This window comes from Pelecanus crispus, chromosome 9, assembly GCF_030463565.1.
Source record: "Pelecanus crispus isolate bPelCri1 chromosome 9, bPelCri1.pri, whole genome shotgun sequence".
NCBI classification, from domain to species: domain Eukaryota; kingdom Metazoa; phylum Chordata; class Aves; order Pelecaniformes; family Pelecanidae; genus Pelecanus; species Pelecanus crispus.
The window spans coordinates 36170320-36187496 of NC_134651.1; the positions used below are offsets into that span (position 1 = coordinate 36170320).

General features: G+C 42.4%; 1 protein-coding gene across 1 annotated transcript in view; it reads right to left on the reverse strand.

The window, feature by feature from the left end:
• Positions 1-17177, reverse strand: part of BRINP1 (BMP/retinoic acid inducible neural specific 1) — a 60553-nt gene that overhangs the window by 19903 nt on the left and 23473 nt on the right. The window contains exons 2-4 of the mRNA XM_009482113.2: positions 8186-8376; positions 2834-3003; positions 1421-1526 (exon numbers count right to left, since the gene is read on the reverse strand). Of these exons, the coding sequence (XP_009480388.1) occupies positions 1421-1526; positions 2834-3003; positions 8186-8376 (467 nt within the window). The remainder of the gene's footprint in view (positions 1-1420; positions 1527-2833; positions 3004-8185; positions 8377-17177) is intronic.

A 17177-nucleotide genomic window follows, 5' to 3' on the forward strand; every position in this document is an offset into this window, starting at 1 on the left:
CCCAAGAACCGCACTCCAGATTAGGCGGAAAACACTCAGGTGTAGCTTTAAAGGTCACTTTGTTCTATTAGAAAGAGCTCTTACCTTCCTCCCTTCCTTCACTGTCTGCCTTGGCTTGGACGTGGCCTTTCTCTGTGTTGGGTTATGCCATGAAGCTCCATGAAACCCACATGTGGTTGATAACTGAGGTCCTCTGTCTGCTCCCATCAGAAATCACAGCCTCATCCAATTTATATCTCCTCTCTCTCCTAAATTTTCCCTCTTCCTCCACCTCCTTCCCCCTCCCAGACATCTTGCTTTTTCTCTTCTCCTGTGGGATCAGATAGCCAATAGAGATCTACTGATTTACCTACTTACCAGTTTGTCTGCCTATAAACCAAGCTGTCTGCTTATTTAGCTGTTTACCTAGTTATCTGATGTGTCATCCTTGGGTTTTCATTACCAGCAGCCATCATCACAGTATATAAAAAGCCTCAAATGGTTTACTGTTAATTAGGTAAGAACCAGAACTCAGTGATTTAGATAGTCATTGAAATAGTGAAAACAACCTGCCTATTATTTTTAAAGGCAAATAATAACAACAATAATAATATATCCGCAACATGAGTCAGTAAATGAAACCCAGTTTCTGTGAAACCAAGATTAAAACAGCACTTGCCAAATTATACTCAAAGCGGAAGATGTAATGTAGCCCATTCATCTGAAAAATTAAAATTTGTGCAAGTACAAGGATTCCAGAAATAAAACCATCTAGGCAAATGAGCAATTAAATCCCACATTTCCTTATTTTGTCAAAAACTTGGGAATAACCTTAGTAAATTACACGCCCAGTGAATTTCCTCCTTCTACTGAAGTTGACTTCTTGCTAACCAGCTTGTATTTATTTATTAATTCAGTCATGACCTCTATCTGTTGACTTCTGGACTAGATCCCCAACTGGGACTGAAGCCATGGCTTCTAGCATCCAAATAAAACCTCTGTGACTTTTCCCAAAGATTACAGTCATTAGAGAGTCCCAAAAGCTGATCTGCAAACCTCTTAACACAAATCAGCAATTTGGGAGGGACAAAGAGAGACGTGGACAGAAACACCCTTTCAATATTAATAGAAAAGGTCACATTTATTTATATCAGTGTATGTATAATACACAGAAGTCCATCAAAATTCAATGGCAGGGTGCACCCAGACACTTCACTGGAGTCCAGTCTGCAGTTCCTTACGCCTCTAGCTCAGTCCCTGTCAAGCCCTGGCTCTGCTACACTGAGGATCATATGTAGTCACCAGACACCACCAGTCCTGCTTCAGGAAACTTACAGCAAAAGGCAGTGATTACAGCAAACAGAGGGGAAAAGGCTAGAAAAAAGGCCACTCCCCTCTCATTTCATGCCCCCACCTCATGCCCTGTATTCCTGTGCCCTACCTTGCAGGTGGAGTTTGCTCTCAGTGCTTTGCAGAAGGACAGAACTCACAGAGTCCAGATTGTCGTAGCTGTTACAGCCCAGGGGGCCAGTCCGAGTTTCTGTTACCTACGGAGGATGTAGAAAAGAGAGAGTGTTGCCTTTGATTGTAGCATCACGTCTTCCCCAGGCAGGTTAAGACCTTGTAATATAATGACCCCTTGTCACCAGCTGATGCAATCCAAAATGCATCTTCCCTAATTGTGAAAATATGCCCCACACTGGACAGACACAGCTAATGTGTGGCATATTCACAAGCTGAAAAAATACAGTGAATTGTATCTGCTTTCTTTATGGTACTGCATGTTATTCTGGGCTTGGCAATGAGGTCCTGCATATCAATGTTTCTCATAGAGGATCTCCATTGGAGAACATCAGAAGCCAGTATAGAGGAATTATTCCCTGGCTTCTCTTATTGGAAAGCAAGATACAGAGATGGATTGCCAGCCCACAATGGTGCCTAGTGCTCCCACAACATATGTGCAGACCATCCTTGTGCTGAGGATAGTTGGAGGCACAGATGACCTGCAGTGCTGTTGCTGTTGGTTTCCAGCCATGGAGGAGAGCTGCCCTTCCTGAATTCACAAAGGGTGATTATCTGCTGTCACTGTTTCAATATCTCAATTCGATTTCCCATCCAGAAGGGAACAGACTCAACCATGAGACACTACAGAACAATAACAAGAGCTGAAACCTTTCAGAAATGGCTAACAATGACAACTCCATCCACATCGCCTTCCCTGGAGTGAACTCTGCAACAATAAAATCCCTCCCCAGTATAGGATGATTGCTTTCAGAGAAGGCAGCCTTTGTCTGCAGAGCCATTTTCCCTATTTTGTATGCTTTGAGCAGCTCCCCTTCCTTCCTGCTGCAACCCCCAGGCTGTCTCTCAGTCCATTTCATTCCAGATGCCTCAGTAATGCCACACTGAGGTTTTCACCTTTTCTTGTAGGAAATTCATCTGAGAGATGTTTGGCAGACTTACACCCACAAGAGGAAAATACTTCTGGGTTGCACGGGGTTGGGTTGCCCATTTCACAGACCTGTCTTTCCCTTCCAACCTCCATTGCTAATCTGGATTATGTGTTCCCTCTCTCCCTTCCAGGGGTCACTGCCACAAGTAGTGGAAGTCTCCTATCCTACATAACCATCACACTGAATGCCCATCTCTTTCCAGATACTACTGTCCCTGAGGAAATCAATTCTTCAGTAAGGTCCATAAGAAAGCAATTTACCCTGGGAAATCAGTGTGGGAACAAAACAACTTGTGATCAAAAAAAGACATCATATTAGACTGGCAAAGTCCTGCCCCAAATCCCTACAGTATTGGTATGGACACGCAATCTTCTTTCTCTTCCTAAGGCAAGACACAGTACCTTGATTGCTCCGGTAGAGATCTGGATCTCATGCAGTCTCCTCATGGTGCCATCACGGTCTACAAAGTAGGAGGAAGCAAGCTGGTGCAATGCTTCAACGCTCTGGGTAGCGTTTCCTGACTTTCTGTCGAGGCGGCTTTTGTCCATGTACATGGTCAAGGCCTCCTCTCCTACGGCAGAAAGAAAAGGAGATTTCAGTAAAGCCCAGGAGGCTGCCATGTAGGGTCATCTTAACAGGAACATATGATGTCACATGTTGCACCTACAGAAAGAGAAGTCCAACACCTAAAGCACTCTTAAATGAATCCACCCTTCCTCACCCATACCAGAACCTCAGTGTAGTATATATGAGCCTCATTCTCTACTCAGACAGAAAGGCCAGGTCCACCACCCTTGTAGATCAGTTCCACTGAATTGAATAGATAATATTTTGGATGCTTATTAGCCAGCATAGCTTTACCATAACTGATGGAAAAAATTCAGACCATTTGCCCCACTTGAGGAACGCTTTTCTCTGTGGGCAGTGCCTCTGGAATGATGCACACCTGACTGGAGAAGATGCCACTTTTATGCAATTCTCTCTGACCTGATTTCTAGAAGGAACAAATGATGATTTAAGTTGCAAATAGGACATAGGGACATAGGTGGGTACAGAGAACAAACAGATGCCAGTTGTACCTCTTTAACTTCCAGTGACCATGCAAAAGAGTAAGGGCAGGGGGCTGAGTAAAGGAGAGCAATTAGAGGAAAGAGCAAATGAGAAAATTAAGTTAAACCAACGTTCTGCTTTTTTTTTTTTTTCTGTCTCCTACAGTCTCATTCAGTGAATTTTAGTGGAGAGTGAAAAATATTGTGCAAGGGACAACAGGTGATTTTGAGCCAGTAATCACAGAGAATCTGGGAGTGAAGCAGTTAAGACCTGATAGCACCAAACATCCTAAACTTTAGCAGAAACGTGAATCTAACAAAAGATATATGAAAAGGACATGAAGCCGAGAAATAATATTAACCTAAAAGTTCAATTTGTGCTGTATGAGCCAGATTAAAATCCAGTTCATTCTTAACATAAGGCTGGCATTATAGAAGGAGTAAAAAGGCAGAATACCATCCTGCTTTCTTAACACCTAAAGTTCTGATTTTAATAAATGAAGAGAATTGATACCTAGGGTAAGAATGTGCCATTTCTACATAGCTCTCTTAATGGGAAGAATGGTACTTGTTCCGATTTGACAGAGGAACCACTGATGAATACGTTGCCTCTGGCAATGATAGCATGGTCAAAAAAACGCACCACCACTTTTTAGGCCAAGAAATATTTTGCTTTTAAGCATTTTTGCATTTTTTAAGCGAACAAGCACTTACTTTCCTTAAAAATTCATATTAGCTGAAATCATTTGATTTGTCCAAATAATTTCTTTTATTGCATACATGAAAAAAAAAATAAAAAAAAACCAGTAAGCCCTCCTCCTTGCTTTCCCTGGAAATTTTCCAGCTTTTATCTGGAAGCCAAATGCCTGAAAACAAACCAAAAATATTCTGGCTGAAAATCAAAATATTTTTGTTGGATTTCAGTTTTTTAAGTAATTGATAAGTTGAGGATTGAACCTTTGGCTTTGAGATGAAAAACTGAAATTTTTGGTGGAAAGAAGATACTTTTCATCAAAAGAATTGATCAGTTGAAATCTTTTAATTGGCTTCAAGGGAACTAAGTGAAGTTTGGCACGTAAAACTTTCTCTCTTCAATATTTTGTTAAAAATAACATACTATCCTTTGACCACAATCAAAGCTGTAGTAGTAAGAGTACCATCATTGTTACTTCTCACAAAAACACTTTCCCTGGAAAATGACCAGCTTTGATTTCCTTTGTCACCGTTAACATTATTATGCATTGAGCAGTGTGAGCAGACCTTGGCAGGGATCGAGGCTCTGTCACATCAGGCTCTATCCACACAGACAGTAGAAAGATGGTTCCTGTTCCAGAGGATTTAAAACCCACACATTAGATGAGACACAACAGGTGTGTACAACAAACAGCCAGCAAAGCACAAGGTAATAACATGACTGTGATTAGTGTGAGAAACAACAGTCACCACACATCAGATGCCTGGCTGCTGCCAACGCATCTTCAGGTTTCATCTTTGAGGTGAGTTTTACAAGGGGATTTGAAGGAAGGTCAAACTTTGTGACTTTTCATGGGGCAACTCATTTGCCACCAAAAGAAGGTCTGCATGGGAGTTAGCCAAGAGGCTTGGGGGATATAGGCTGGATTGGTGTGAAAGTGCTGTATTTTGAGCCAAAAGTTTTGTAGCTCTCATGTAACAGAAGTATTTATCTGCATGGAGATGCAACAGACATAAATGATGCTTTGCCTCCATTTCACAAGGCTGTGAAAGGAGAGGGAAGACCTGGGATACTTCTCCTCTTAGCTGCAATTCTCAGAGGAACCTGTGGGATCCAAGTATCAACTTTTCTCCCATTCCACTAGTAACTGGAAAAAACAGCTTTTTGTGGAAAAATATCATGCCTTCTCTTAATAGCCAAGGTGCAAAAATCAGGACCTTTTCAGTCCAGACCAGTTTATTTTAGTAGAGGAATGCCAAGACTGGAGGTCCCTTGGACAGAGAGCAACCAGGAAGTGTGGGCTGAATTGCATCAGGCGATAATGCTGGCTTCAGATCACCAGGAGATTCACCATTAGCTTTCGGTCACCAGACAACACGAAGCAGGCAATGAGCAGCTGAGACAGCTTCTAAACATCAGACAGGTGAAACCTGTGCTCTATGGCAGTGGAGATCAGTGATTTCCTCACAAAAGCTGTCATTTTCCTCCCTGAGGTGTTTCAACCCCTCCACTGGGAAGAAGAGGAAGAAAACAGGAAAGTAAAGCACAAGATAATTGATGTTTCTCCTGAGGGACACATACTGTCCCTAGGAGTGAAGTGTGCTGAGCAGAAATAATGTTGCTGGAAACCTATTCTGTGTACATGTGTGCAGACCTGGAAAAGCACAGCATCCCCATGGAGAGTGCGCATAAGAAAGCAACCCTTAGATCAAGAGAGGTTAATAGACTTTTGCTACATTATTAAGTCTTAATTTCTCATTTATTAAGTGGATGCTATGTTCAAAGTTGTCTTTCCTTCAGGGCTTTCCCTGCAAATTGGCTCTCAGCTCTGTGTGCTCCATCCTGGAGCATGGATGCCCTCAAAATGACCCTTCACCAATCCCTTTGTCAGAACTAAACTGGAGCAGAGCTGGTTTTTTCATTAGGCTCCAGGGGGACCTGGCTGCTCTGTAGGTTGAAATGCATCAGAGCTGTTCCTCATGTGGCCAGGTGTGAAAATAACTGCTGCATTCAGATGGGCTGGACTGATCCATCACCCAGCCTCCTGGTGTCCATGCAACAGCTGGCATTTGAAAGCAAAACAATTTCCTGTGTTTGTCACTTGTTTGCAACCTAATAAGACATCAGGCTAAGTTTACAAACCAATGTAATCCAAAGCAGAATTCTTGTAACTTTTCTGAGGACACCTAAGGTCTTGGGAGAGAAAGGGTGCCAGAACACGTCTGCTTTTATATCCCAGTGGTCTTGTTTAGCCTACAGTCTGTGATTAGAGTGTGTCCTCCTTGCATAATGCATGCTCAGCTTCATCTACATTTTCTCTGGGACTGCCATTGCCAAGATAAATCCTTCTTTTCTCCCCCACCATTGCTCACCATGCTCTGGGCTGATGGAGCATTTAGCACTCCTCTCCAACACCAGTTCTTGTTACAAGCCTCTGCATATTTAAAATCGTTGTGTTGTAAAATCAGGAGAAGAAACAAGCCACTGTGAATAATTCACAACCTCACCCAGGCAAAATTAAAAATATATTTTACCATCAAAGGTCTTTCTTATTTTGAATTTGCACAGACGTGAGTGGCAAGAAGAAAAAGGCGTATCAATGGAAAGAAAAGTAAACCCACAAAACAACTCCCAACACTTTACTGGATTCTTACTTGGCTGGCTTGGGCTCTGTAAAATACGGTCCTGAAAAGCAGTTTCCTCAATAAACAGGAGTTTATCTTTACACAGACTTCATTAAGGCCTGATGCAAGCAGTCACTTGCACTCTTCAGTGCATGGAAGCCTGCTCTCTCTCACATTTCTTGCTGTTGGAGGAGACTGTTTGAATGCCTTGACCAGAAGAGCAGCCCAAGGTTCTTTGAAGGACATGTGCCACACAAGAGGCTATTTGACCTCAATGGAACCATGCCAATTTACATACCACCTAATCTGTGCATGAATCATATGCACACATCTAATCTCATCTACATCTCATCTGAGTGTCTGCAGAATGCTTTGGGAACAGACAGATGGCCAGAAATTCCTCAAAGTTCACTACAAACTTTGCAGTGTGGTAAAGCTGGAGGTCGGGTACGTTAGAAGAAGCAATAGCAACAAACTCTGTACTAAAATTAAGACCCTTTACCACTGCAGAATTGAATCCCTCTTACAGATAAGTAGTTCTCAAGAGAAAGGCATTTAAATGCACAGCCCAAAGGGGTAAAGAATGGTAAAAATAGTATGAGAGAAAAAAATAAGAAAAACAGCAGCAACTATCAAGAGGAGTTGCTGGTTTTCACCCCTCCTGTTTTCAATACTCAGGACTTGAATTGTCTATGCAGCACCAATAGCACTGCATGCACATGGATTAATGGCCCTACAGTACTCTGTCTTATGTCATCACCAACATACTCTGCTTGCACACAAAAGCCTCTCTGCACTCCTTGCATATACATTTTGAATTTTACTTAACTGTTATTTTTTCAAAGTCTACTTCATGTTACTGCTTTCACTTATGCATTCAGTACAGGCCTTTCTGGCCATTTCTTCCCCTGCTGCACATGCTCCCTGCCCAACTCCTTGAACTCCTTTTTCCTGGAGCTCTTTAAAATTCCTCCAGTTCCAGCAAGGAAGGATGTTTTTTTCCTCCTGCAATTGGTTTCATTCTGAAAAAAAAGGGATCAACACACTCCATTGTCAAATTAAGGACAGGGGCACAGGAATGACAGACAGGCTCCCCGGCTAAATGAAGCATGTTTATCTTGACGCACACCAGTACACACACGCTGTTGTCAGAGGAGCACAGGCGCACACGTATCACAGATGCTGAACTCTCATGCATTGTGCTGTGAATTCATTTGCAAAGGCTATTTGTACTCTGGGGATTTGCACACCATCTGACGATGAGCCTGGCTCTATGCTACCAGCCAGCTTCCACGCAACATGGCCACGGTTTGCAGGTGCTGTCCAGTGCCTTCACCACCCCACCACTGACACCTGCATAAGAAAACAGCCCAGGTTGCCACCTACCTCCCAGGGTGGCAGAGATGAGGATGTGGGTGCCGTACTTTTTGATGATGGTATCAATGAACTGCTGCGTGGTGGGTCTCCTGCCCAGGAGGCGGATGCTCCTCTGAAACTCAGGCATCAGGGGCAGTGGATTGTGGAGCAGGTCCCTCCGCTCGATGGCTGTGTTCCTCACCTTCCAACGGGCAAATTCCCTATGCGACAACACAGGAACACAACAGGGGTGAGGCTTCAAGTCCAGAGGGGCAGGGAGAGCTACCAAGGGCAGGGAAGGAGAATGGCAAAGGGGACAATCTGTTGGACACCCCCACATGGATACACATGTGAGGCCACAAGGCTAGACAGAAGGGGAATGGGAGGAGAAGAGGAAAAGTGAGACATTACTGCACAATAACAACACACTTTGAGGATCAGGATCTGGGCTGATGAGGAGGTAGTCTCAGAGTCTCCAGGGATGGCTGGCAGAGGGCTGCATTTCCCTACAAAGAAAGCAGCCTGGTCCTTTCACCCTCACACACTCTGGGGTCTTACACTTCTCCATAAAGCAGCAAATTCTGGTTTGTCGGCAAAAGAGATGGTCAGTTAGACTGTAGATCCAGACCAGTCTGATCATTTCTATGTCCCTGTGTCCACAAGCCTTCCTTGTAGCTATTGTTTTTGCAAAGCAAGGCTGAAGGAAACACACTTTCTCCAAACATCTTAATCTTTCAGCACCAGGGAGTACAGCAAAAGATCATTTTGAAAAACAATACGCTTGATAAACCATCTAAAAGGATCGATTCAGATATAAGCAGAGGCCAGGATGAAAATGGAGGTTTTTTTTAAAAAAAAAAAAAAACAATAAAGTGATTTTCAAATCCCTTCCTTTAAACTGATAGCAACTGGGAAAAAAAATAAAGTTAATGTCTGCAAAAGCAGTGCTTTATTACAGGTATCCATTTTGAAACAACACAGAAGGAAATGCCTAGAGAAAACCCTGCACACCTGCGATCTGAAAATCAGGCCTCTGAAATACATCACCAGATGAGCACCTAAGAGATGAGAAACCTATTAATGTCCTTTGAAAAATATTGAGCAAGGCCTTCTTAAAAGGAAAGGATATTATTTATAACCACTCTCCTACAATGCACCTGCACTATCTTAAGCCATCTCCCAGATAATCAAGTCACAGGCTTCTCTGTCACTTTTCATTCACTTATTCCTGTAACTCAGGTTTAAGACAAAAATTTCATTTAAATAATAGGAACGACAATGCCTGGGACTGATGCGGCACTTTCTATCAATGTGTGTCAACTAACACCGGCAATCCCACTTTGCTGGTAGAGAACCTGACGTGCAGGCAGAGTTAGGAGATGCTGTAAGTCAGTTGCAAAGCCACGATCTCCAACCAGGTTTTTTTTTCCCAGGTTGATTCTATACCCAGTCCACTTCATGTGTGTTAGTTTATTTTATTTAACACAATTATGCATGTATTTATTTTGATTGCACCCCATCACAACACCCCAGGCTGCCTAACAGCAGTTGCATTGATTAAAATAGCAAAGTGCCAGCTTTTTACTTCAAAATATCTCCTTATACCTGAGATAATGCCCACTTTGTAGCTCCTAGGCTTTCACAAGCCAAGTAAAAATGCCAAAACAAAACACCCCTCTTACCACATCCCAAGAGTCATTAGTGTCAAACCTTGAAATCCACAGAAACATAGGTCGGTCTTAGAAAAATCTGTCAAAAGGCCAAAAAACAAACCCCCAACCCAAGAAACCCATAGACTAGGATCTTAATACCAGGAGTGGAGAAAACATAGACCATTGGCTCTAAAATTGTCTGCAGATAACAAGAGCATTACCAATGTCCATGTATTCACTGTATGGAGCAGAATACTGTTTCTCCTCTGCTGTCCAAGAATAGTGTAAAAGTCCAATACACAGTATCTGTGGAAGAGATACATCTGGGGTCCCAAGGTTGCTTTTATGATAGATAGAACCTTAAAAGTAAAGACAAATAACTTCTCTCTGACACTAGAGAGAGGTTGCTCTAATCATTCATTATTAGAGTGGTGATCCCAAACCTAGCTATGCAAGGAAATCCCCTTTGCATGAAGAAGGAATGGTCCCCTTCAGGATGCAGCAGTTACACTGTATGGGAAGACACAGTTCTGGATGCTCAGAGACAGGCAAGGTTTTGTAATAAATAGAATAAATAGAGATTCCCATGTTCTTATCGTTAGTATCATAACCAGCAAGCACAGGAGAAATGCCATCTGTGCTTCATCTCCAAAGAGAGAAGTATTACTTCCTGTAAAACTCAAGCATGTTTTGCTCTCAGATTACTGTTTCCTGCAAGCATTATCAATAAAGTCAGGAGGGACTAGAGCCCTCCAGAGCCAGCACATTTTCAGTGATGGCTGGGGGAATGCTTCGTCCAGCAAGTTTGCTTTTCTTACTGTCAAGTTATCTACTCCAAAGCAAAGACCATGGAGTTGAAACGTGCAACTGTTCAAGTAGGACCTTACTGATATATCAACACCCAAACCCTAGGAGTGCCTCCATTCAGTGTGTGGAGATGGACATGGCAAAGAGTTACAATTAGGATCACGTACTGGAAAGCAGTGGGCAACACAGATGGGACAAGGTAGGAACAGAGAATGAAAATTTGGTAAACAGTGTTCGAAGGGAAAATGGGTTCATTTTTTACATCAGGTCCAACATCATCTCATGACACCACTGGCAGGAGGCAAAAGGAGGTGTTTAAAAGAAATCATCACTGTATCTTCAACCTTGCCTGCTGCCAAGGGACAATTCCAGTCACTATTCATGCAGTAGACAAGCCCTTAGCAGAATCACATCTAGAACATCACAGTGAAGGAGACTTTTTCCACTCAGTTCTTATGCATGCCATCCCTCCCCAGGGCTTTCCTACTTTATCACTGAGGTGAACGCCCAGTTCTATTATACTCTCCAAATGCTTGGATGTGTGGCTTTCATAGCTGATGAGAAAAGCTGAGCAAATACATTATGATGAATAATTTATGCAACTAACTTAGATGTTTATCTTCTGCTCATAGAATATCCATGAGCCAATTGCAATCCCCTCTAATTTATGCATTATTTGAATTTACTTAGTGATATTTTTCAAGCTTTTTTTTTAACATTTTGCATAGTATTTGGCTGTATTCTCTTTGTGTGTTGTTGATTAGTTGGGACTGGTCAAGCAAATGATATGGTATTGTTAAGCTTCCTGATTAATGACCACAAATACATTCTAAACTTGGCTTCCCCAGTTCCAGAATATTTCACATTGAACTCAACCCTCTAAATACTAGCAATCTTCCATGCAACCTACAGAAGTCTGTGATGTAAGATGCACCCAAGGCCAAGATTATGGCACAATTTCAGAAAATAGACTTCACATTAATCGATACGGCTAGTCAAATCACTTAGAAGTATTAAGATGATTAAAAAAAAAAAAAAAAAAGAGAGATTTGAAGGGAACAGTATAGTTCTGGCCTTAGGGAATAATCCAACCTGTAACTCCTGAAGTCTGTGAAGAAACATGAACAAGAACAGGTTATCTATTAGCTTTCAATGCTACACTTAATTGCATTTTCTACAGAAGCAGCTACTATTGGCCAAAACTGAATCCATGGCACTGGGCTCAGTAAGCATACTCTCATCTGTTTGTCACCACTAAATCCTTGAATCTGTAAATCTCTGGAGGATCTACCAAGGCCTTGGATTCATGTGTGCAAAAGGGCACTGAAATCTTTCCTCCCAGAAATCATTCTTGGATGCCATTTCACCGATCATTCCTTCTCAGGAACCACCAGTGACACCACAGGTTCAATGCCACTGCCTAGAAAGCACAAGTGAGGACACTACAGGTCTCAAGGCACTTTATAAGAGATATATTGCACTGTTGCTTGCTCATTTTCCAGGTGAAAAAGTTGCAGACTTAACCAGCATTATGATGGCACCCCATGATACAGTTAGGATTAGTACAGTCTTCTGACCCTCAGGGAAATCCCTAGCAAGGACCTGAACTTCTGCCAGTGGGGAAACTTTTAAGGGCTTCAGAAAGATTACAAAAATCTTAGCAACAAGAAGGAAGAGTCTGTATCCCCGATGCAAAGACAGGATAAGGAGAAACTATGACCTCACGTCTGAGTAGTGGGGGAGAGGCACTTATGTTCTAATGTCTGGCCAGTGGAGACAGCCCATGCTAAAGTGGAGCATACCAAGAAAAATGCCTGCCAGGTCAGCAGAGGGGAGTCTGCTCTCTAATGTCTGGTGAAAGTGCTGAAGAGCCTACTCTTCTAATGGCTAGAAGGGGTAGGAAGTGCTAATGCCTAAAGGGGGAAGGGAGGTGAGAGGAAATGGAGGGATGAAGTACTGCCTCAGGGAGGCAGATAAGCATATTTCAGGCCTTCCTCCCTGTCACAGTAAGGGGATACATTTTATTTGTATATGGCTATATCTGAGAAAATACTTGCCCTTTCAGAGTTTGCATTAATGAGCTTGCCATCAAGGCCATGCATGTCAGAGACAGAGGGAGCCACTAGGGATGTCTCAGTGCTCATTAGCACTATGACCCCTCCAGGGAAACAGAAAAATGGGGAAAAAAAATGCTGAAGAGGGAGGAAAAGTCAAAAGCCTGGAATGGATACATCACCCAGACCCCCCACTGGACCAGCAGAGAGGCTAGGAGAATCCAAGGACGTAAGCTTCTCTACCCAGGGAGAGAAGGCTGAAAAAGGCAGGCCGTCGGAGCGAATTAAGTTCCCCATCTTCAAATGGCCAAGACAACCAAAGGACATAAGTGAAGAAACAAGTTCAGTACAGACCTTGGGGGCTGGTGCTTGAAACCAAAAAGAAATTAGATGCATTAAACAATGATCAAGACAGTTTCTATGAAAAAGGAAAAAAAGCAGAGCAGGAAGACACTGAACAACTGTCATGCTAACTAGAACACCCCAACGCCTCCTGCTGCTGGATATATTGCCTTCAGGGCCCGCAGGGCAGTTAATGCATCCCACTCACAGTGCACACTCAAACAGGACTGGCCCCACCACTCCCTGGGAACTGAGCAAGGAGAAGGTATCAGCTCCTTTTTGGTCAGTGGTTCTTCATCTTTTTTACACATCATAGCTCAAAAACCATCAACTGCTCCCATAAGTGATGAGCAGACAGAGCCTTTCCAAAGGCAACACCCTGTTCAGTAACAGCAAGATACAAACATTGCTTTAATGTCCTCTACCTGGCATATTGCACACATTGACTCTCTGATGTCAGTAGGATCCCCAGTCAGAGACAGAGAACTCCTAGAGCCTTCTTGCTCGCTTGGATTTTGGTGTATATACAATGGCATCTGCCTGGGCATGTGTCTGCCCCTTGTTTTCATCCAAGCATCTCACAGTCATCAAGATAAACATTTTTGGACACCTCTGTGCATGTTGCAGGCAAGTGCTACTTGCTGTTAGAGGAACGTGAACCAAAACAGACAGATTATAGGCCTTGCCCAGGTAAAAAGTAAGTCTTGTGTTAGCATCAGGAACTTAGCCCAAAGTCCTCCAGAATCCTGCCAGATGCTCCTACAACAGAACTGTTAGTTTAGGGTTTTTGTTTTGTTTTCTCTTTCCTTTTCCCAGCCTAATTGTCTCAGTCAAGGGCTGCACAAAGTAATAGTTATCTTCAGTCCTCAGGGTGATAGCTCTTCCAGGTTACTGTGAGCCCTTGACTCCGCAAACAATGCCATAGGGAGAGGATACAAGCATGACAACAGCACTGTAACGCTTATCTTTTACTGCCAGATCTCACTTAATGTGAGTCTGTATGGGGTATCTGTGATTATGGTGGGGTCAGGGATGTTTTATTTCTAGTCTGTGCCCTCAAAATGCCACACAGCCCCAGGCTGAGCAGTGCAATATTCCTTTAGCAGTTTCCTCTGCAGCTTGGCCTCTTCTCTATCTAGTCCAGCATGAAGTCATCAGTCTTCAAAGCTGAGCTTTTCAAAGGACCTGCAAGAATTAGTTTCCTGTGAGGGTTTGGCACTCATCCCCCCCCAATCTATTTGAGAAAAATCCAGCCCATAGATTCAAACTAGTTCCCAATTAGACAGACAATGAAGCTCTGCTGTAAAAAAAAAAGAGAAAAAATACAAAAAACTAATTCCAGAGAAGTATGAAAAAGAAATCACTTAAGCTGAAAGTCTGACAGCATTTTGCATACCAACCAGGCAAGCAGACAGGCTGACATATGACAGCTGGCAGGTGAATAAGGTAAATAAATTGACTATTGATCTATTGATAAATGCTGTGCTGTCTGCAGCAGTTTTATTCCTGTAGGAGCATTTGCCTGGATAGGACTGAACCCAAGACAACCATCAGTGTTTGGATTATTCAACAGAATCATATGGCACAAATAAAAGAGCCCTGTTGGACTACTTACTCCTTCACCTGTCACCACAGGACAATGGAAAAATCTTCTGTTGTTTTTTCCTTGGTCTATACTTTGGCCATGTGCTTGGTGTTGGCTAAGGTGTCTGAAAACTCAACTACTTCCCCTTTTCTGGGCAATCATTCAGCCTGTTTGCTTTTCCTGTACAAATGGAGGTTTTTTTCATCTCTGATATTTTTCTTTAAAATATTAAATTGATCCAGGGTTGAAAACTTGGAGTGTTTTTTTTTGTAGGAGAGGGAGGTAAATAATAGGCCCAGAATGACATGAAGTTTGCAAGAAGCAAAAAGAAAGAAAATTACTTCAAAGTTAGGTGGATTTCATGCGACCTTGAAAGTGCTTTGGTAAACAGATTGTTCCAGCACCAAATTAAAAACCAATCAGACAGACATGACTCTGAGTCTTGTGTTCTCTCTTAGGATGGGAGTACACTTGGGTCTCTTAGGAGGCAACATGTAATTGTTGGGTGCTGAAAAGATCAATTTGTTTAAAAAAGATTAAGCTGGAATAAATTTATTACTAGAGTGTCAAAGCAGAATGATTCAGCATAAGTACAAGCTAAAAGATAGGTGATTAAATTTGGTCATTACTAAGTTTGCTTATTATTAAATTTGATCATGGCCAGCACATAGCTATGATTCCTAGCTCTGACTTCAAATCTAAACATAGCTACCATTGTGATCAATCACAAGCAAACATGGCAGAGTAGGTTACTACCCCTTCAACTGAATGGGGTCACCTCCAAGTCACATGTTTATGCATCCTCAGACAAGTCATAGTAACTTCTAAACTTCTTCAGCACAGAGTAAACTTGACAGCTACATTGATCTGTCATCTATTGATCTGTTCCCATATTTCACTTGAGTCAGCTGCTACAATTCCCTTTCATCACACCCATCAGGTTACACTGCAGACTGCTTGTGGGACATTTATTTCATTTAACTTTCCCCATGAAGTTCTTTGTACAGACTTCATTGCAAGCAGCACACACCTTGGGCACTAGAGATACCCTTTCCAACACCAGCCTGCTTAAGCCTTGTCCACCCTGGAGACTTGCTTATAAGTAGATCCCATTAGTGTTAACACCATTTCAGCTGTTTTCAGCACTGGGCTGACGGCACTTCTAAGCCACTACAATTTACATAGTGGTTGATATTAGCTACTAGAAGCTGGAGTGACATCTCTACAAGAGCTCCCAGCGTTGTTAGCACGGCTGCAGCTTAACAAACATTATCAACAACAGGAAATGTTCTGTTCTGTTGCTGTTTTCTTCCTAAAAGGTTACCTAAACCAGACATGGTTTATTAAGCTACCGAGGAAGCTATTCTAATAGGCTGCAGGGCTCTGTGCTCCAAGCACTGGAATGGACAATATAAAGACACCCATTCCTTCACTGTGAATTATGATAAAAATGACAAGAGATGCAGCCAGAACAATTCTCCACTAAAATACCTGAGGTAGCCTAGAGAAACTTGGCTATGAAAGAGGTATTCTGAATTCTACCTTTATGATTACAACAACACTGATACTATTTTTCATAGCATGGTCTCCTGGATTTATGTTTCTATGAGTTTGACCCAGAATTCAGGATCAAGCAGATCCTGGGAAGTCAAGGAGCTGTCAAGATGCTTTCAAAGAACAGCACTTTTGAAGAAACAGATGCAAACATCTGAGTCATTGAAGGAATTTTAGATAGTCTTGAGGAAACCTGGGATAACCGGTAGAATTTTAGGTTCTCTTCTCCACCCCACTTCTTCCAATTTCCTTCTTGTATGCTCCTTTGCTCAACACATGATCCTTGTCCAGAGAGCTGATGGCATACATCAGCCAATTAGACTTAACCAAAACCAGGTTGGAAGGGAAGCTAAGACACAGGATGGTGAGACAGTTAACTAAGGCTCTTAGGAGCATGGGGCAGAGACAGGAAAAGGCCCCACATTGTTCAGTCTTGTGCTGTAGCAACTGAAAACAACAAAAAAAAGACCTTTTCACATTGAAGTGTTTGGACTCCAGCAGGTTAGAGGATTAAACTCTTGAAGAAGTCCCTCCTTATATGGCTAAATAGTACACGAAGTATTTAAATCTGCTATTTTTGAAAGCAAGTTTGAAATGGAAGACAGGCAGATAGATTTTGATTTATAGAGCAGATAACAAATCATCCAGGGGAAAATTGGCCCCCACTAAGTCATGGTGAGCACTCTAACCCATGGAGCTTTTCAGCAAGCTGGGCCTGCCCTGCCCCAAAATTCACCATCTAGACTGGGTCACAGTTGCCTACCTGTGTTCATATGAGCATGGCAGCATGAATCAAAGGCTATAAGAACATAGTTTGGAACAAGTCATTTCATTAAATTGCACTTCCTTCATTTCCTGAAGATATAGGCGTGTGGACTACAGGGTTTTTTTTCCTAATTTCAGCTGTAGCAAGCTGATAACCTCAGCCTGTGACACCACAGCCCCAAGCTTTGCTCTTTACTTATCATGATTTACAGCTAGCTCAGATGAAAAAACTGTGAGAAATGTGGACTTGAACCTTAATTTCT